This window comes from Cavia porcellus, unplaced genomic scaffold, assembly GCF_034190915.1.
Source record: "Cavia porcellus strain 051 isolate PalLab524CR breed Dunkin Hartley unplaced genomic scaffold, mCavPor4.1 scaffold_21, whole genome shotgun sequence".
NCBI classification, from domain to species: Eukaryota; Metazoa; Chordata; class Mammalia; order Rodentia; family Caviidae; genus Cavia; species Cavia porcellus.
The window spans coordinates 35,006,275-35,027,992 of NW_026947504.1; the positions used below are offsets into that span (position 1 = coordinate 35,006,275).

The 21,718-nt window shown below is 34.9% G+C and overlaps 1 protein-coding gene across 10 annotated transcripts in view; it reads left to right on the plus strand.

Moving 5' to 3' along the window:
• The window catches only part of Pan3 (poly(A) specific ribonuclease subunit PAN3), a 133,527-nt gene that overhangs the window by 50,362 nt on the left and 61,447 nt on the right, over nt 1-21,718 (plus strand). For 9 of the 10 annotated variants that reach the window (XM_063232554.1, XM_063232560.1, XM_063232557.1 and 6 more), the window contains one exon: nt 19,258-19,405. In XM_063232554.1, the coding sequence (XP_063088624.1) occupies nt 19,258-19,405 (148 nt within the window). Of the gene's footprint in view, nt 1-19,257; nt 19,406-21,718 lie in introns of those variants that run through there. The other variant, XM_063232563.1, reaches the window with a different exon arrangement.

Here is a 21,718-nt window from a genome sequence, read left to right on the forward strand (position 1 = left end):
GAGTCTTAAAATTGCCAGATGTAACAGTTTTACCCATTCCTTCCCACTGCTGACTATCCCTTTACTTTCTAAACTCCTGTTTTGCCCTCTTTACGCTTTCCTATTGGCTCCTTGTGCTCTCCAATTCTTGGTTTATTTGTCCTTTGCTTTTTCTTGTGTGGTGTTAGTCCTTGAAATTTTATTCTTTAGAGTTGTCTTCTGAGTTCAGGACCTAAATGTTTCATGCTTTCTGTTATCTGTGGATGTAGGCCTATATCCCATTATCTATCACAGCAAATCTGTCTAAAACTTGATTTTCTGTTCTCCAGATGAACCTCTTGTATGTTCTGTGTTTTCAGTCAGTGGCATTGACATCGGCCTGGCATTGGCCTAGTCAGGCTAAGTATCTGACTTCTTCCCTGATATCTCCTAATTTCTGCCACTTCTTTTGACAAGGGTACTACTGAATTTTGTCTACTCACTAATTGAAAGTTAGAACATTGAATAATATACATTATTATGGCATCAGTGCATATTGGCCCCAAGTGTGAACTGACCTTGTACTTTATCAAAGCCTAATGGGGGCTGGGGATTTAGCTCAGCGGCATAAGCGCCTTCCCTGCAAGCAGGCGGTCGTGAGTTCGATCCCTGGTACCCATAAAAATGAAAAAGACAAAAAAAAAAAAAAAAAAAAAAGAAAAGCCTAATGTTAGTAATTGGTAAGACTTGGGATTTTAGCTAAGATCTGTTTTAATTTTAAATTCTGAAATTTTTCTATCACATTGTTTGCTTTTAATCTCTGTTATTTAAAAAGTCTTCCATTTCTTTTTTTTTTTCCCCCTTTTAAAAAATCATTATTGACATAGTTTGTGTCTTACACATAAACCTCTTCTGAATATTTGGTTAAATCCCTTCAAGCTGTGTCTTCTGCTTTCTTTCTGGATTATACTGTATCTCCTTATCTGTCAGCATATTCTACATTCTAATCATATGGAGTTTTACCTATTGCATTTAATATAAACTACATTGTCAGTCCTCTGTACTTTTATCATGCATACATCATTGTTAACTGAGCCTGGAAAAAATACTTCCTCATGTGAGGAGATTGCTAAGTGCTGTCTTCTCTGTGAATACCCGCACAAACACCAGGGGATACATAAATACATACTGTTTTTACAATACTTGGTCTTTTAACAGTTAATGTCTGTTGTGTTTTATGTTGTTTTACTTTCACCACTGAACTTGTAAGTATTAGTAGGCTTGTGTTTATTATTAAGATATATTGTTAAGATATTTTGCTTATTTTAAATGTCACTAATTTTCTTTTACACATAATATGTGTAATTTTATGGTAACTTTTCTGAGACTTTTTTGATATTCAGCCTAAATACATTTTATTTTTTTTTCAGTAATTTTTATTAGTATATTTGCAGTACATAATTATTATACTTTTTATATTTTAAAAACGGAGCACAGGTTTTATACTCACCATAGATTACCACTGCATATTAGTGTTCATGTCAGAAATGTTTTAGAATATACAGTGGTTTTCTTTCTGTTTTCAGTGCTAGAACTTGAACCTAGGGGGACATTATCACTGAACTACATCCTCATCCCTTTTATTTTTTGAGACAGGGTCTCTGTAAGCTGTCCAGATGGGGTTTAAACTTAACAGTTTTTCTGCCTCAGCCACCTTTGATGCTAGGATCACAGATGTGTGCCACTGCAGTCTGCTTAAAGTGGTTTTTTTTTTTTTTTAGAATGTTACAGAGCTTCCTTTTTTTTTTTTTTAAAAGCAAAGTTTATCATTGTTTGTGTTTTTAACATTTCTCAATCATTTGAGCCCAATAATAGCCTTAACTACTTTTAAACATTGTTTAGTGATAGTTTCCATTTCTCATTTTTCTCAAGATCTCAGCCCAAACACCAAGCAAAAGATCACTTGAGATGCCACATCAACAATACTTTATTTCCCCAAAGTACAAATTCACTTTGATCTTTCTGTTTAGTCTTAGTCTCTGTCTAGGATAATTATCCATCCTCTTGTCTGACAATCTAAATGCTAATTCAAGGTCTTTCATATTTTCTGTCGTTAACACAGTTCAGATGTCTTTGCTTTAGACTGAAATAGTGTGTCACCTGCTCTAGAATTGTGAGGATTCAGATATTTAGGCACATATTAGATACTAAATAAATGTTCTTTCTTCCAGTTGTGCCTTGTTTCTTGGAGTTGAACTTTGGGTTTATTTTGGGTACTCTGTAGTCACGTCCATCTTATATGATGATAATACAATGTTTGAATATTTTCAAAACTTAGTTTTACATTCCCTTATTCTTTGAAGGAATAATATGTTTCTTCATGTGAGAGTTAGGTAACAATATGAATAAAAGGATTGGTAAATGCATATTTTGTAAACTTCTCATGGTAATACAGGTTAAGATTTATCTAAAGTATTGATATGTTAAAAAACTGGTCACTTTGTCTTATGCTTTTTAAAATAATTGAGTTATGGGTCATGTATTCTAAGTAGTAGTATTGTTTTTCCTTTATAAAACAAAATGATGTAAATGAATAAGAACTGTTGGACTGTGGGACATGTTAGAGGATCCATTTGATTTTATTGTCATCTTAAGAGGATCTTTTTTGAGCTACTTTTATCCCTCTTGCTCTCTGGCATTAAACAGTGTTTCTTATCAAAAATAAGAAGGCTCACATTAAAATCTCCTGGTGAGTCCTGTGAGTCCTGGGTACTTATAATTGGTAATTGCAAAATCTCAGGAAGATTTTAGAAGCTTACTGCATATACTTCAGTCTTTAGTTACTCCCTGGATTTAGCTGTTACTTCAGATGATTTTTTATTCCCTAGAAAATGGGAATGTTAGGTTTTTGATGAATAGATTGGCGTTTATAAATGTAAATTTTCATTCTGTCCTACTTAGATTTTGGTTTCTTGGTACTTGAGTTATGAAACTACAAATTACACTGCAGTCGCCTTGCTGTGAATATTCTCCCACCTAACCTAGACCCCTTTTCCTCTCTCCCCATCCCCTGTCTCTCTCCCCATCCCCTGTCTACATTCTTTTCTATAGTTGCTGTTCTAAACCTTGAACATTTTTCTCAGACTTACTCACTTTCCCTTGCAATTTTGAGTAATGAACAGGTATTGCTGAATGGGGCTAAGAAAAGGCCATTGAGTATAAATGTTTTCAAGCACTTTCTACATATCTACACTTGTGCATCTCTTTCTTACTGTATTTCTTCCTGTTTCCTTTATTATATGCCCTGGAACCCATCTTCTTTTCTGGCAAGTTATTCTTTCATTTATTTTTCGATAGTCTCCCTGTTGATTCTTGCTACTGGTTTATAAACATATCTTGTATAAGTCTGTATAAGTCTGTTATGTTAATTGAATTACAGAACACAGATTTCTTCTACAAGGAAATGTTCAATAGTCACTTCCTTTAGGCAAGTGTGCGTGCAGTAGTTTGGGAGATAGTGTCAACTTGTGGTTCTTTTTAAACTTCATTCATTGCTTAATTCTCAGTATTTTCTCTTTCTGATTCACTAATGCATTTCTAACATCAGTTATTGGATTCTCTCAGTTTTGATTGGCACTTATTAGTAGTGTTCTTACTTGAGTTCTTCTGCATTTGATGTTGTCCATTTTTCTTATCTCTATTTTTATTTAACTTTTAGTTTCTTTGCCTTTTGAGAAAGGGGCTTACTGTGTATCTCAGGCTGGCCTTGAACTCACTGTGTAGCCCCACTGTATCAAACCCATGGCCATCCCCCCTGCCTCAGCCTCCTGAGTGCTGGGATTACAGGTGTGAGTCACTGTGTCTTTCAGTTACACCAGCTGTCCACACTCATGTACAGCTGTATGTCCACTGTCTAGCTGATTGATAGCCCTGAGTGTGTGAGCTTTTCTTGACTTCTCTTTTTTGACTTGCCACATCCTTTATCCACTAAGAACTGTTGCTTGCGGTCCTTGGAAATTTTCACTTTTACTGAATTAAATTTAGGTCTACCCGTATTTCTTACTTCAACTGTTACCATTATGGTTTCTTATCTTGTTTCCTGTTTTGATCTTTTCTCTCAAACTAACACCTCATTACCTGTCTTCTAGTCTTGTGTAGGAGGAAAAGTCCACATTCTTCAAGGTGCGTTGAAGGTGCTTCTGAATTTGCTGACTGCTATAGACTTAACGTGCAGTTCCTTGAGAGTTCACAAGAAATAGCACGCTGTTTGAGCTTCAGGCTTTGAACATTCTTTTTGAATGTTTAATTGCGTGGTGTACTGTTTTCTCTGTCTTCGTTTAATAAACTTGTCATTTTAGAATTCAAGTATGTGATTTTATGACCTAATCAGAGAGCATTTGCTCACTTTTTTCTAGCATTGATCGTATTGTTCAAATATCATTATTCATTTATGTAACAGCATATATGCTTACAGTGTGTACTACATTATACATATAGTACTTTTTCCTTTTCCAGTGATATACAGGTATATCATGAGCTCTTGGAAGTATAGAATTGAATTCAGGATATAATCTACACCTATGATGTGCTAGCCTGTGAATTTGTAGAACACAGACCTTGTTTTACATGGGTTCTCCACAGTGCCTAGCACAATGACTGGCATAGTGACTTTTAGGTATTATTTAGATAATCAAATGAATGAACCTCAACTGGTAAATTATTAGTTAGATGAGTTATTGGCCTATTAGTCCTGAAATGTAATGCTTCATAATTTTCTTAAATTTTTCCTTGGTGCAGTTTTATGATACAATATTTATGGGGAAAAATGTGAAAATCTTTATGTTAACTTTTAAGACAAAACAAGATTCTTGGTTTGGAAAAATAAATCTCTACCTACTATGAAATGAGACAAATGGATTTTATTATACAACCGGATAGAAGATTTGTGTAAGTACATAGGAAATATTTGTAATTATGGTCAATGATTCTTTCTTCTCTCTAATTCTGTGATGGTCTCATTTCCTTAGGCTACTCATTGACCAATCAAAGGGATGCTTTTGCTCTTTTGGGAGGGGTAATACTGTACTAGAATGAACGAGGGATGCATAACTTAGTGATTACTGTTGCTGGAGCACTTTGATGTGCACATAGCTTCATGTTCTTAAGCCCTCCGTTCTGTTTTTAAACATTGTTTCTCAGATATAGGCTTCCTGTTTTCATATGCATTGGTTTTTGCCTCGTCTCAATTTAAATGTTACCTATTTTATGTGAATTCTCATAATACTACTACATTCATCGATGATATGCAAATGAAGGTAATGGTACAAGTGGCCCCATGACTTACAATCTTAAAAGGTCTAAGAAAACTTTTCTAAAAATGATACATATTTGTTGAAAAATTTCAGGCACTCCAGAAAAGTACAAGGAAGAAAACAAAATATTACCAGCACCTCACCACCTAGAAGTAGTTCCTTTGTTAACGTTTTAGTGTCGTTTAGTTTTTTTGGGGGGGGGGGGGCGCGGGGATGGTACCGGAGATTGAACTCACAACCTCGCACTTGCCAGGCAGGCGCTTATGTTGCTGAGCTAAATCCATGGCCCTGTTTAGTTTTTTTTTTTTTAAACATGTGTTCTTGCCTGCACAAACTTTCCTGCCAGCCCTCTGTCTCAGGCATAAGCAGACCATTACTGCTGCAGTGTACCTTAAATGTTGTTTTATTTTATTTCATTTTACCTGCTTGCCATGTTATTTAAAAATATATCAATCCACATAACCAGGCTTCTACTGATGTTTTAGTAATTTCCTTTTTTAAAAAAACAAAAGTACAAAGTACTGTGCTAAATGGACTATTTTCTCTTACCCATAGATGTGGGTTTGTTAGGTAAAAGGACATTCTTACTTCTCACTTTGATACATGTTACTGAACTATCATCAAGAAGGATGCACCAAAGCAGGCATGGCGGCAGACATCTATAATCTCAGCATGTGGGAGGCTGAGGCAGAAGGATTGCCGCGAATTTAAGGCCAGCCTGGGGGTACATGGTGACACCTTGCCTGAAAAACAAATATACAGACAAACCAGCTTGGGCAATTTAACAGCATAGTGTGACCCTGCTTCAAAATAAAAAATAAAAAAGAAATACATTAGATTACTAGATGTGTTTTAAAGTATTACTGATTTTTGACAAATTATAAAAACTAGCAGATATCTCTGGAGATTTAGTTGCCTATACTTGAAGCTGTTATATAGAGAGAATGAATTTGTGCTGAGCTCCTGATAATTTTTGTTTTATTCTGTTATAATGTTTACTATTATTTGATCTTCATTTGACAGATTGAATAACCACATACTATTTTTTCCTTAAACTTATTTAAAGGAACAATAATATAAATCTATTGGAAATACTGTGATTAGTTTTCTTTTGCTAACTCTAGCAATTTTTTCTGACTTAAAAAATCATGTCTTTAAGATACTCAAATCAGAGGGCTAAGTTTGAAAAATTTATAAACTATTACTAGGCTACTTTTACAAAAGTGACTACATTTAGATGTTACTTTTGACTAAGAAGGTCAAACTTGACTGGTTTTTTAATAAATCAATTTTTAAATAGCTTAGAAGTTGAGTATATTTTGCTAGTACATCTTTTGGTTTTTTTTTAAAACTTTTTTTTTAAATCGGTACCAGGGATCGAACTCATGACCACCTGCTTACAAGGCAGGTGCTTATGCCACTGAGCTAAATCCTTTGCTAGTAAATCTTTTTTTTTTTTTTTTTCCCAGTCAGCATCTTCCAGTTTGCTAGTAAATCTTAAATTGACCATATTTGGATATGCTTGAATAAGGGGAAATAACCTGTCATTACTATTTTTTTAAAAAAATCTGTGAAAATGTAAACCTGGAGGTTCTGGTTACCAGCTGACTTCTCCTTTCCGTCCCACTCTCTTCCTCTTTATTGTGTGTTGTTTATGAACATGAAAGAAATGTAAAAATAGATTTAAACAGGGCTTCCCTTAGCATCCATAAATCTCATATTTTTATGCCTTTTTCTCTGTTAGCATCTACTAACTGCATTCCCAAATAATTCACAGCTTTGGTCTTTCAAGCGAACGGATGAGGACACACACACACACACACACGTGCATACACATGCACATACACACACACGTGGGTGCACACATGACCTGAATCTTTTAAGTTAGCTCCAGTTATGCTTCCTTGGTCATCCCTAAAAGAGGAACAGAAATAGTGATGATGAAAGATTTGAGACTAATTTTAGAAAAAAAAAAAGAGGAGGAAGATTAGTAATATCTGTCTATCTGTCTGTCTGTCTCACAATTTATCCAAAGACAGCAATGTCTTGACCTGATAAGTGCGATTATATTTCAGTCATAAAGTCATTCAACAAAACTTTCCTCTTTTTCCTCCTTTGCTCTTTCTTCTTGCTCCTCCTCTTCTTGTCTGATGCTTACTGTCTTTCACCTAGAATGCAGGTGACAACTACGTTGAGAAAGGCGAGTCTGGTCAGTTTGGGCAAAGTTATAGTAGACCTGAGTAGAGAGGATTGTGGTTAGACTAAGGCACTAATAGTGATACCAGTAGAAGTCGTTGAATTTGAGAAATATTTAGTTTATAGAATAAATTCTGTTTCTTGGTGCTTCAAACATGTCTGTATTATCAAAAAGATAATAACTGAAACAGTATGATTCATTTAGGAAAGAATTTTAAACAGCAGAATAAAACTTTGGAAAAGAAAACTAACTTTATAAAGAAGTGGATTAATTTGCTGATAAATTGTTTGAAATAGTAATTACATAACATCTCTGTGCTAGTGCATGTCTGACTTAATCAAAGTCTTGCTGAATTTTAAGTATTGATAAGATCAAATAAGAAAATTTGATTTGAAAGCATTACTAGTAGATACATCTTTGGACAACAGGGAGGAATAGGACTGAACTTACCTTATCTTCAAAAACAACCTAAAAACAAAATCTGTGAAATAGTCTATGAAACTTTACACACTAGGTAATGAAGTACAGCGATTCCTGTGAAACTGGCAACAAATGAAGAGTGAACTGTGATTACCCTTTGGGAGAGTTCCGCACGAGGCCAGGGAGAGTGAACTCAAAAGCGCCTGCTGACCTGTCTGAATCTAAGAAACCAGTCTGGGCTCACGGCAGCCTCCCTGACAACAGTCTGCAAGGAAAAGTACTGAAAAGGGGTGATTCCCACACACAGAATACGCTGAAGAGTTGCAGAGAGTTCTCAGAGCTCATACAAGCCAAGAATAGTTTCCACCAGCTAACATGAAAACTTCCTAATTTATGAAGCAGCACGGAGGGCATTTGCTTCAGTATTGGGGCCAGATTAGCCATAGGACACATGCATTCCTGATCCCTCCTGCAACGTTGAAAGGAAGATCTAAAAGGATCAAGCTAACTTTTCCGTGGCTTAATTACTACGGAGAACAAAGGCCAAAGATGTTTACATAGTAACAAGCTGAGCATGGCAGCAGACTCCTGGAGTGCCAGACCTGGAGAAGACCCAGGCAGGAGAATCCACGTGAATCTGAAACCAGCCTGTACCACATGTTGAGACCCAGGCAAAAAGGAGAAAAAGATAAAGAAGAGAATATAGCACCAAAGAAGATTGAAGTCATAATACTTGTCATTCTGTCAAATCACGCAAAAAATAGGAATTTAAAACCTATGTGGAGAAGATGTAGTCAGTCGACTGAGAAGTAATGAACAAACAGTATAAATCAACATCAAAACCATTACCATAACTGTATTGCATGCTTAAGAAACTAAAAAGATTAAGTTTGAAAGTGGAATATGTATCTGAAACTTCTAAACTTTTGAGTATTTAAAACTACAGTTTCTGAAATGAAAATAGGTTAGATGGGATTAATAGATTAGACTTTAGAATTAATAAGAGTACTGGAGAAACAGTATAGTAAATGTGAGTGTATAACAATAGAAACTTTTCAAAAAATGGGAAAAAGTAAGATGTAGTATAACATCACAATGCCTAGTGTCTTGATTACTTTATCATCTGTGGGACTAGTACCCAACACCACACCTTAAAGAAAAGGTTTATTTTGGCTTATAGAGACAATCCATTGTTAACTGTCTCCCAGGCAGGAGTGGTGGAAGGGCCCGGGAAGGAGGATGTCTGCTCAAGTCGTGTTGGCCAGGAAGAGGAAAGAAGGGAGGAGCTGAGAAGTGACCCTTCCTGCTCATGCGTCCAGTGACCCACCTTTTCCTATCAGACCCTATCTCCCAACAGCTCACTGACCTGTTAATCTCACCAGTGAGCATAGCACCCCTGTAATCTAGTCCTCTTCCAAAAGTCTTGCTGTGAGTACATGAGGCCTTTGGGAGACATGCTGGTGGCTGTATGTAGTTGGAGTCTCCGAAGAGGAGCAGGTCGAGTGTAAAGAAAGAAATATTCTGAGAAATACTGAACATATATTTTCCTATTTTATGTAAACTGTAAACTCACAGGTCAAAGGAGCTCATGAAATACAAAGAAAACTATACTGAGCCATATCAAAGAAACAAGCCTAAGACAGAAAAGGCTCATTTTTTGACTGAATGAAGATACAGAAAGCAGCCATGTGTGATGGCACCAACCTGTAATCCCAGCACTTGGGGGGGACTAAGGCAGGAGAATAGTCACTGTGACTTCGAGGCCACCCTAAACTACACAGTGAGATCATGTCTCAAAAGAAAGCAAATTTTGCATTAGAAATGTTAATAAACCTTTCCAAAAGAGTTAATGACCTACCATAGTGATGTACGCATACCTATGTTTATAGCAGCACAATTCGTAAAGGCTGAATTCTGGAAACACTGTATGTGTCACCAACAGGCAAATAGATAATGAAAATGTATTTAGGTACACTGGAGGAGTACTATGCTATAAAGAAAGATAAACTCAGTAGGAAAATGGGTGCACCTTAAGACTATAATGTTAAGTAAAGTAACTCAGACACAAAGACTTAAATATTGCATGATTTCTCTTACATAAAAAACCATAACAATAAAAAATACTAGGCAAAAGAGGGAAACAAAATTATTGTAATTAACATAGTGTATCTAAAGTATACCTTGATCTAGTTCAGTTGTCTTAAACATGTTTTATATGCTTTTTGGCCTATTAGCCTGGTTTTTAATCTCGTATATGATACTTAATTTTGTAAATCTTGTAAATAAATCAATCTGATGCTGGCAAAATAAAAGAAAGGTGGAGGGAAGGGAAAAACTTGAAATGTGTAATGAATGTGTACTAGTTTACAATAAATGTATTCATTATGTACTGAAAACATGTATAATACTAATAAAATTCAAAAAGTTTTTTTAAAAACGCTGTAAACCAGATTATTATACAGTACTTGTATCTTTAAAATACAAGAAGAAAAAAAGATATCACCCTACAGTTATATTCTTGTAAAAAATATAAAAATGTAGTCAAATCAGTGTACCTGGAAACTGCTAAAATTCAAATTAGTCATTAGTTAAAATATGCATGTTTATTTCGTGGTTTTCAAAATGTATTCTGGTTGAATAAGTTTTATCTTTAGTGAAAGATACTAAACTGTACTGTTTCTTGTGGTGCAAAGTGAAAAGGCTGAGAGTATAGTTCACTGCTGGAACACTTGCCTGCTGTTTATGAGCTCCTGGATTTGGTCCTCAGCACTACACAGACAATGTTTTAAAAAGTGAAAAGACTTTGAGATACTGTAAAATACTTTTAAAGAATTCATCATCAACAGATATTTACTTCAGTAGATACCAAAGTAAGTACTTTATCCAGAAAGAAAATGATACCCTATGGAAATCTGGTTCTATACAAATTTATGAAAAACATTTGAAATTTATGAAGAACACTTGAAACATTGCATGAGTATATATAAGAAAGCTTTTTCCTTAAAATTTAAATCCCCTTGAAATATAGCTGTTAAATGCATAAATAGTAACAGTGACCTTACAGGATTTTAACATGTAGAAAAATTTGAGAGCAGCAAAATATTAGAGGGTAGAAATAGAAGTGTAGTGTAGTGATAGCATATCGCGTGTGAAGCAGCTAGGGCGGGTGACAGTGTTCCATGCCGAATCCTGACCCCTCCCCAGTCATATATGTTGAAGCTTTCACCCCTGGTAGGACCGTATTTGGAGATGGAGCCTTTAAAGAAGAAATGAGGTTCAAGGAAGACCTAAGGATGGGTCCTTAAGCAAGGGCAGCTGTTTTCCTTCCTTAAAAAATGAGGAAGACAGTACATGAGGTCTGGGAGCACACAGCGACGAGGCCATGTGAAAAACTTAGTGAAAAGACGGCCACCGTGGAAACAAGGAGTGTGGTCTCAGAAGAAGCAGCCCTTGTGGTACTTTGATCTTGAAATTCTTGCTTGTAAAACTTAGCACATCGATTTCTGTTGCTAATATCTGGTGTTTTGTTACTATAGCACTAGTGGTCTAGGACAATTGGTGATCAAGATTACTACTTTAAAACCTAAGGCAGCCACTACAGTAATAGGAGAATTTCAGGTAATAAGTCGAGAGGAGATAAAAGCAAATAAAGTACTACTTAGTTATTCCCAAAGACGACTAAAAGAAAGGGAAAAAAGGATATCTGATGGAACAAAAAGCAGGATGATAGGTTTGAACCCGGTCACATTAAATACTGTTCCTCACATTAAATACTGTTACATTAAATGTACATCGTCTGAACAGCACAGTAAGAGGGGGTTTTGGTGTGTGTGTGGGGATTTTTTGAAACAGGGTTTCCCATGCAGTTTAGGCTGTCCTTGAATTCACTTTGTAACCCAAGTTGGCCTTGAACTTGAAGCAGTCCTTCTGGTCCCAGCCTCTCAAGTGCTGGGATTACAGATGTGCACATCACATCCAACTTCTTTTCTTTTTCTTTCTCTTTTTTTGGTCAGTAATAGGCATTTTGGAGACTGGACTGATGGAAAAATATGATTCAGCTATATGAAATATGATTCAGCTATATGAAACTAAAAATCAACCTACTTTAACATGACAAAAATAGGTTGAAAGTTATACTAAGCTAATATTAAATAAGCTCAAATAGCTATATTTATGTCAGACATACTAGATTTAAGGCAGAAAATATTATTGGGGATAATCACTGCTCTGTCAAAGGGGATAGTTCATAAAGAGGATAGATATTTCATTTTTAAATGTTTGTGCAACTAATAACAGAGCCTTAAAATACATGAGACCAAAGTCTAATAGAATTGCAAGGAGAAATAGGGATTTCAACACTCTTCTCTCAGTAGGAGGAAGAGACAAGCAATCAGTAAGGGCACAGGAGACTGGAACAACTCTTTTTTTTTTTAACTTTTTTATCGATACCGGGGATCGAACTCACAACTGCCTGCTTGCAAGGCAGGTGCTTATGCCGCTGAGCTAAATCCCCAGCCCTGAGACTCGAACAACTGTAAAACCCAGTTTGTCATAATTAGTATCTTCAGATTTCCTTTCCCCACAATAGCCAAATGCATGTTTTTTCAGGTGCACATAATGAACACAGACCAAGACAGACCAAGTCTAGGTCATGAAACAAATCTTAATAAATTTAAAAAAAATTAGAACCAAATAAATACATTTTTCTGACTATGATGGGATTAAGTAAGAAGCGATTAACACAAAGATTTTAGAGAATTTTCATGTATCTGGGAGATGAGTACATACTTTTAAATCACTCAAAAGACAAAGATTAGTGTAAAGAGAAATTAAAATATTTTGAACTGGATAAAAATCAAAAACTCAAAAGCTATGGGATGCCACTGAGGCAGTTATCACGAGAAAGTACATAGCATGCCACTGAGGCAGTTATCACGAGAAAGTACATAGCACCAAATTCTTGTATAAGAAACTAGAATTCCCAAGTCCATGACTTTAGCTCCATTCTTAAGAACAAGAAGAAAGAAGAGCAAGTCAAACCCAAAGAAACCATAAAGGAAAGAGGGTGGAGAGAAGACAACCGGAGCAGAATCCAGTAGAACTTTAAACAGAAGAATAGAGTAAAATTGGTGAAACGAAAACTGCTTCTATCAAAGATCTTTGAAACTGGTAAGCACCTATCCAGGTTGGTTAGGAAGAAATGGTAAACGACAAATTGCCAGTATCAGGAATGAAATAGGTAGCATCGTGAGATTCCACAGATGTTATAAGACTATTATTAAAGTACTACTGTAAACTGCATTATGTCCGTACATTTGACAAGAGATGAAATGGAAGAAACTTTGAGAGACACAGTTCACCCAAGTACACTAACGATCATTAAATAAATAAATTGAATGCCTTCCTAGAAGAAAGACTTCCAGATGACTTCCCTGGTGAATTCTACGTAAGACTGCAAACAAATTAGCGCAAACTAAACACAAACTTAGAAACAAAACTACAAAGGGTGGAATACTCTCCAGCTTATTCTGTCACTATGATAACAAAACCAAGGACTTTTTCACCAACAGAAAACTGCCCACTGCTAATTGTCTGTACATAGTTGTTGAAATTCTTAGCAATTGAAGATTTATCAAATTAACATGTAATGGCACTTGTCTAAGAGTGGTTCAGTATTTTAAAAATAAGTTGAAAATATATTACTCAAGCAAAATCAATATGACTATGTCAGTTGATAGAAAGCATTGAACAAAATCCACTCCTGATACAAACTCAGCAAACTAAGCATATGAAGGAACAGCCCTAATATAAGAAAGGGCGCCTACACAAAACCCATGGATATATATATTTTTTTTTTTCTCTTTTTCCTTTTCTTTTGAGACAGGGTTTTGCTGTGTAGTTTAGACTGGCCTTAAACTCAGTGATCCTCTTGCCTCAGTCTCCCAAAGCTGGAATTACAGGTGTGTGCCACCATGCCTGGCTTCATATTCTTAACAGTAGAAAATAAAATGCTTTCCCTTAAAGATCATAGGTAAGATAAGGGTATCTGCTTTCACTGCTTCAGTTTAGTGTGCGCCGGTATATATTAGCACATTAAGGAAGAAGAAGAAGGAAAAAATTGACTTACAGATTAGAAAAAGGAGTAAGTGAGATTGTCTTTTTTTTTTTTTTTTGGAGCCTTAATCATGTATGTGGCATATCCAACTCAATTTTATTTCTGTAGGATAGTGTTCCAAATAGTGGCCTCCAAAAAGATGAGTTCATGCTGTAATCTCTGGAGCCTATAAACTTTATGCAAAAGGTCTTGAAAAATGCAGTTAATAATCAAGAGATCATACACCATGATGTATTAAATGAGCCTAGATCCAGTGATAATTGTCCTTACAAAAGTGAAGCAGAGCCCAGTGTAGTGGCACCTGCCTATAATCCCCACACTCTGGAAGGCTGAGACAGGAAGCTTTCAAGTCCAAACCTATGCTGCACAGCTTAGCAATTCAGTAAGACTCAGTATCAAAATTAGAAAAAGTGGGACTGAGATTGTATCTCAGAGGAAAGGCCGTGGGTCTAATCATTAATTTAAAACAAAAAAACCCTAGAAGAGTGAGGCAGGGAGATACACACAGAGGATGTGAAGATGGGGCTTTAGCCATGTGTTTGCAGACCGAGGAATGGCAAAGAATGCTTAGTGGCTCCTACAAGCTAGAAGTATAGGCTTCTGCTCCAGGTCCTTTGGAGGGAGTATGGACTTCAGCATCTCTTTCTTTTGGATTTGTGGCCTCCAGTTTATAAGAAGATAAATTTCTATTTTAATCCACTAAGTGAGTGATAGTAGCTGTAAGAAACCAGGTACATACGAACTAGTCAGAAGTTGAACTTCTAAAGTTACATTGTTTATAGTAACATCAAACAAATACTTAAGAATTAGCCTAATGAAAGGCACAAAACTCTGTACGTTTACAACTATGAAACATTACTGAGGGAAATTAAGGACTCAAGCAAATGGCGTTTTAAATGAATTTACAATACCTGTCTTTGCAAAATTGATGGAGAGAGTCAGTGCAATTCCAGTTAAAATCTTGGCAGGTGATTGCATAGAAATTAATAACCTTATTCTTATATTTATATGAAAGTACAAAGGATGTGTATGCCAGCCCAACTTAAAAAATGTAATGAATTATACCTGGCTTACAGCAGTGCTCCACTCATCAAGCCAGTGTGGTACTGGTATTGATACTGAGAAGTCCGTGAATCAGATCAGAACCACCAGAAACTAGCTTATTAGTACACAATTGATTTTAATAAAGCAGAAAATCTATTCTGTGTGGGAAAAGAATAATCCTTTTCACAAATAGTACTAGACTAATTGCAAAAGAAAGTTTATACATGCATCTCATACTGTATACAAATACGAACTCAAAATGGATCATAGGCTTAATGTAAAACATGAAAACATAAAACTTAGAAACATAGGCAAAAATATATGTGACTTTGGTTAGGTAAGTATCTCTTAAAACAGATACACACAGAATCATCTGTCAACCTATAAAAAAGAACTTAGGATCCTTGAAAGAGAATGGAAGGACATATCAGCCAGAAAGCAAATATTTATAAATCATGTATGTGATGATAAAGAGCTTCTATCTAAAACAACGCTCAAAATTCAATGATAGAAAACAACTCAAGAAAAAGTGTTCAAAATATATGAACAGACATATCTTCAAAGAAGATACAGGTTGACAAATCTACATCTATTAGAATGTCCGAAATGACAAAGACGCTGAAGTTCTGAGGATTTGGTCTCTTATTTAGCACTGTGGCCTTACTAAAATTGTGCAATTGCTTTGGAAAAACAGTTTACCAGCTTTTAAAAATTACATGTATGTACGCTTGGCAAGTATCCAAGCCCCTAACTGCTAGGTATTTAAGAAACAGAAATGAAACACATGTACACACACTGAAAACAATCTGAGCATTGAGGATAAATAAATTGTGATGTTGAATACTGATCAACAGTTAAAAACAAGTGAAATGTTGAGATAATAACATGAATGAATTGTGACTCAGTGAAAAAAGTTAAAACTACATATGCATATATAATTTGTTTTGTTTATATATAATTCTAAAATGCACAGCTCAATCTGTCATGACAGCCATCCAGTGATTCCCTGGGGACAGAACAGTAGTTAGGCATTGTGGAAAAGGGGAAGAGGCCTATGGTGCCTTAGTATGATGGGCTTATTCATTAAATTGATTTGGGTGATTGCCTTCTCCTTGTTTACATGTTAAAATGTGTGGTTTATTTGTTAACTATCTAAAACGCCTAAGAAAAAATTACCAGGTCATGTGTCACTCAGAAAGGTTAATGATGTCAGTTTATGAAGCCTTAAGTTAGGTTTAGGGTAATACACATTGAATCTCATTAGAAGAAACTATGCCATGCAAGGTGTTCCATGCTTTTGTGTGGTTAAAAAAAAAACCAAAACAATTTTTAGGAGTATCAGTATGTCTCAGGAGACAGTTTTGTTTTACATAGATTGTTTTTGCTATTTTTTTGTGATGAAGTATAATTAGCTTCTATTTCTATTTAATATGAACTCCTTCCTGTCTTTGTACCTAATTTAAAATATTTAATGGCTGTCCTTTTAATTTTATTGCAATTCTATTAATCTCTTAATTTGTATATATCTTATTGAAGTCTCCAGAATGTTAAATACTAAATTTAACTGGAAAAAAAGACAGTTTATGTGAAATAATACAGCAAAAGTTTAAAATCGTGTTAATCTAATTTTAACACTGCATCAAAAAACTTATTCCATTACTAAAACATCTTTTTTGGTTGTTTGTATGTAGCCCAGTTTTCAGTTGGGTTGGGTGACATGTCTGGGTTAAAATGTATTTTCTTATTTATGATATAACAATGATAATACTTTTTAAACTGAAGATCAGAGTCTTGGTTTATGTTTGTGTCCAGAGATTACAGGTAGGGATTGTATCCAAATGTTGTGAAATAGTGTTATTTTGGAGAACACTACATAAAAAGCACTCGGTGGCTTTATGGCACCAAAATTGCAGGGTAATTTTATGTGTATAGAAATTTAAAGTTATATTTACCGACAGGTTCTCACAAAGTGAGCATCTATTTTGAATAAATGCTTTCTTAAAAAAAATGTGCATTTAGCACTAGATTATGAATATAAATTGGGATTTAAGATTGTGAATAGGCATTAATGCTCATGCATATTTTATAAAACAAATTTTGATCTCAGAGATAAATCTAGGTAGTTAGGAAGGATTTATTTATTTATTGGTGCTGGGGATGGAACCGGGCTGTACTGCTCTACAAACCCAGGGCAGGAAGTGGTGATTTCAATAATAGTTTAGGTCTGCAGTCCCAGCACTTTAGGGAGCTGAGGCAAAAAAAAGGATCACAAGTTCAAGCCCCAGCCTGGGCAATTTAGTGAAACCTTGTTTCAAAAAAAAAAAGCTGGGCTGTAGCTCAGTTTGAAGGCGCTGGTCAGTGATGGTGCTGGTCAGTGATGGTGAACCGTTTAGAGACGAGTCCCCAATCTGCAACTCAGAACCTGCTTATTTATTGCAAAGCACCAACACTGCATCTCAATTGAGTGCTGAGGTTTTAGTTTAGAAAAACAACTTATACATTAGAATCTTGTCTTAAAAGAAAATCAAATAAGACATATGCCATATATTCACTGTTGCCTTAGGTTCAATCCCCAGTAACCCTCGTGCCCCAAAAGGAGACTTTCAAAGTAATTTGGGAAGTACAGTTTAAAAATCAGATCGTCTGGTAGTTTGCTCTTAACTGTAGAATATATTTGAAAAGGCAATACCTATTTCTCAGGAAGATACTAAAAATGTCATATGTGCATATGATTTCGGGTGTAGTTTTGTTTTTTCCTAGTGATTTTGTAACCTTGAAATCCCCATTTCTCTTAGACCTTTTTGGAACCATACCAAGATTCTAAGTGGTTTTTATCTTGACTTCCATCTTCCCAGACAGCTTTACGGTTAACTGGTACATAACTAGCTGTGGTATATTTGTTGTGCCAGTTGTTCCTTGACAGCTGAAAGTGCTAACATCAGTAAAACGCAGTGGCTTGTCCTTTCCCTGCCGGAAATTAGTTAGTTATTTAGTAAAACAGCATGCCATTATTTTTGAAAGCTTTAGAATTGGAAAGATCTTTTAAAAATACATCTATCTGATACAAAGGAATTCTTTTTCTGTTTTGAAAAATATATTTTGGTTCAAGCTTGATTTCTCCTGTTTGGAATCTTATGTATTGGATGTGGCACTAAGAGAGCTTCATCCTGTATTTTCAGGGTGTTTTAATTAAGCGCAGATTAAATATTTCTTCTATATTTTACTACTGTTTAACTTGGTGGAAGTAGTTTAGTTGGCTTATAACTGATAATAATATTTTTTGTAGAGTTTTCAAATAGATTAGCCTATTGACCTGATAGCTTCCAAATCTAGTGTATTGAACTCTATTTGATGTGGCAACTTAAAATGTCATTCTCAAATAAGGAGACCATGGAGGTTATTTTTGATGGTGTAGCAGTTAGTCCATTTTAAAATTTTATTTCTCCTGTGGAAATTCACATGGACAAAAACAGACTTAAGAATTTGACATATAGTCTCAGTGGTCTTGTAGTTTTAAAGCTAGAAGTACAATGCCACTGCATTGTAAAATAAGTTGTATCATAGTACCACTGTGAAAATCTTTTCTGTGTGTTGTAGTAGAACTAAAATATTTTAAATGTAACAAATCACATGTGATACTGCTTAGGTAATGGTGGCTCTTTTATATTTAGGGGTTATTGGGGTTAATTTCTATCTTGATTCCTCCCAGACATTTGTCTTGTTTTTAAGTGTTATCTTGTCTTTTCTTTGTTACTTAAAATCATTGCATCATATTAGGAAAATGTTTGCATTTGCAAAACAAAAAGTGATACAGTTTGGAGAAAAGGTTGTTTTGACTTTTATCTTGGTAGAAGTGGTTTCAAACTATTAAATCTGAAACTTGTTGCTCAGTTTTGAGGTAGTTTCAACCTCCCAGTTCTCGAAAATTTGTTAGATTGGTTTGGTAATGATGCACGCTGGAAAAATAAAGGCAAATTTTATACGTCACCAGGTTAAAATTCTGCAGTGAAAGGTTAAAGTTCTCAAATTTGATTATCAAATTGCTCTTAAGAAATTCAGTTTACTGTGCCAAGGAATGGAAACTAAAGGACTTGTCAATCTGTCATTAAATTTTTACTCTGTAAATAAAGCACTGAGGAGTAACAACTGGTGGATTCAATGTCGTTTGGGGCCTAAAGTGTGTTAACTTACTATATTTGATTTTTAAATAGACACCAAATCCTACTGCAAGCGAGTTTATTCCTAAAGGAGGATCAACCTCCAGGCTGAGTAACGTGTCCCAGTCAAATATGTCTGCCTTCTCTCAAGTTTTCTCTCACCCATCCATGGGAAGCCCTGCTACTGCTGGATTAGCGCCAGGTAAGTTGAGTAACTGTTTCCAATGAGTTCCTTACATCAAATTTGTCAGCACCATGCTTTATTAAAACAAAAATTGTGTACTTAAATGATTGACTTTTGAGTACATTGAGTTTTATGTTTTAATTTGGGGTACAATAGGCCAAACATGTAGTTAAGAATTTTAAAGCATAATTAAAATGTGAATGAAATCATATATAGGGTCTTTTAAAACACAAAATAAATTGAAAGGATACAATGCTTGTTAAAAGATACCTGTTTTTTGCTTTCTAAATACCTGTTTGTAGTTTATATTTCCTTATTATTTAAAGTCAGTAATGCTATTTATCTCTCAAAATTTTTTGTAAAGGCATCAGAAATGGAATACTGATGTAGATACATGATTCCGAGCCCTCCTTTTTTTCTTGATTTCTAAAAAATTACTATCATTCTAAATACATCTTTAGATACAGTACCATTCAGATTTTTTAAATTACAAATATAATTTAAATTGAGTGAAGTATTATAAATAGAGGAAAGAAATATGTTGCATCGGAGTTGCTGTAGTAGGGAAAACTACTTTTCAACCATTTTTTGCAGTTATATATGTAGTTGCAGAAGAATGTGGACAAAGGCAAGACCAAAGTCAAGGTTCTGAGGCATAGTTCATAGTGATTCTTTGAGAGACCTTAGATGTTGTTAAAGTCTTCTCTTTTTATCTTAATGACTCAGGCAAAATTTGTATCTACACTGTAACAGACATTGTTAATACAGACCTATTAAAAATATCTTATATAATTAACATCACCTGTCTCCATTGTTATGTGTCTTGTTTGGGAAATAAGGTAGGCATAATCATACTGAATTCATAAAAGTATTAATCAGGCAGTTATTCTGTAAAATGTTTGAGCTACACATAGATTATATTTTTAGACCCTGTACTGGAAAGTTGTTACTTGGTCTTGGGCAAACCAAAAGCAGAAATGAAATATGCATACCCTAAAATAAAACTAAAAGATAAAATCATCCTAGAATTGTCCCTGCTGTCAGGGCTTAATCTAGTAAGATTTTAATACTGATGCCAAGTCAAGAAGAATGAGTGAAAATAAAAAAGACTATGGGGCAGAGAATCTGTTTTAGCACTTGCGTGCCACAGCTTTTGTTGCCAAGCACTTCATCAGTGCTTCCTTTCCCTTCTGTTCTCTCTTACTGTCCTTACTATGACCTCTCTCCTCTTAACACACCTCTTCCCCTTTGTCCCCTTGCCATTTCTTCTATCATGATTCTTTTCAGCTTCAGTTAAACTTGTAGTTTCCCATCTTCCTTAGAGAGCAGTGTCAGAATTCAGTATTCTTAGTGGCCTGGAAGTCCCAAGGTACACTGCTGTGATATTCCACCCATTGAGTGTGTTCACCTCGTGTACAGAGGTAACTGCAGGTCAGCCATATACCTGAAATTTCTAAGAGACATTGTTCAGACTTCTGAGTAGTTTTATTACCATTGTATATTTATAAAGCATCTAAATTACTGGGATATAAGTGTTAATTACAGACCATTGCCTTTCTTAAGTACGTACCTTGTATCAGAAGTAAATATTTTATTCATATATTTGATTAGTCTGTTTTAGGATTGCCATTTTAAAAACATGCATTACCAGCTTTGAAAGCCATGTTCTAAATGTGTATACTACTGCTGAAATATACCCTCAGCCTCTCAAACCCAAATTCTTTTTAAATAATGAGGAAATAGAAATATTAAAGGAAATGTTAGATTTTAAGAACATTTAAAATTTTCCAGTAAATATTTGTACTATTTTTTAAACTCTCAGTAAGTATTAACTTGTTTGTAGGGTGTCCCAGGGGCCCTAATTGGCATCACAATTTAAATGTGGGGTGAAATAAGTTAATTTTTAAACAATTAGCTGAGAATCTGTTTACTTTGCTGGAGAATCCTAGCCTTAAAACTGTCATTATACTTCCTATTTTTGGTGAACATAATCACTGTCTGGAACCTTTAGAAATAGATCAGTGTAGCATATTAAGTATACTCTTAAATACTTTATGACTATCATTTCAAAAATACTCATAATCAGCTAAGCTAAAATTTTTCTAAAAGCACTAGAATGACTTTATTATTTCTTCATATTTTCCCCTTTCAGTTAATGACTTAACACTCTGAAGATGAACAAAGAGAAAAAAATTAAGTCTACTTTTGTTTCAGAAAATCACTTTACTCCTTCAACATTTCCCATCATTTCTTACTTACAAATGTTATATTTTTCAAGGCCTGAAAAAAGTTTGTGACATTTATACTTCAGGTTATATAAGATTGTGGTGT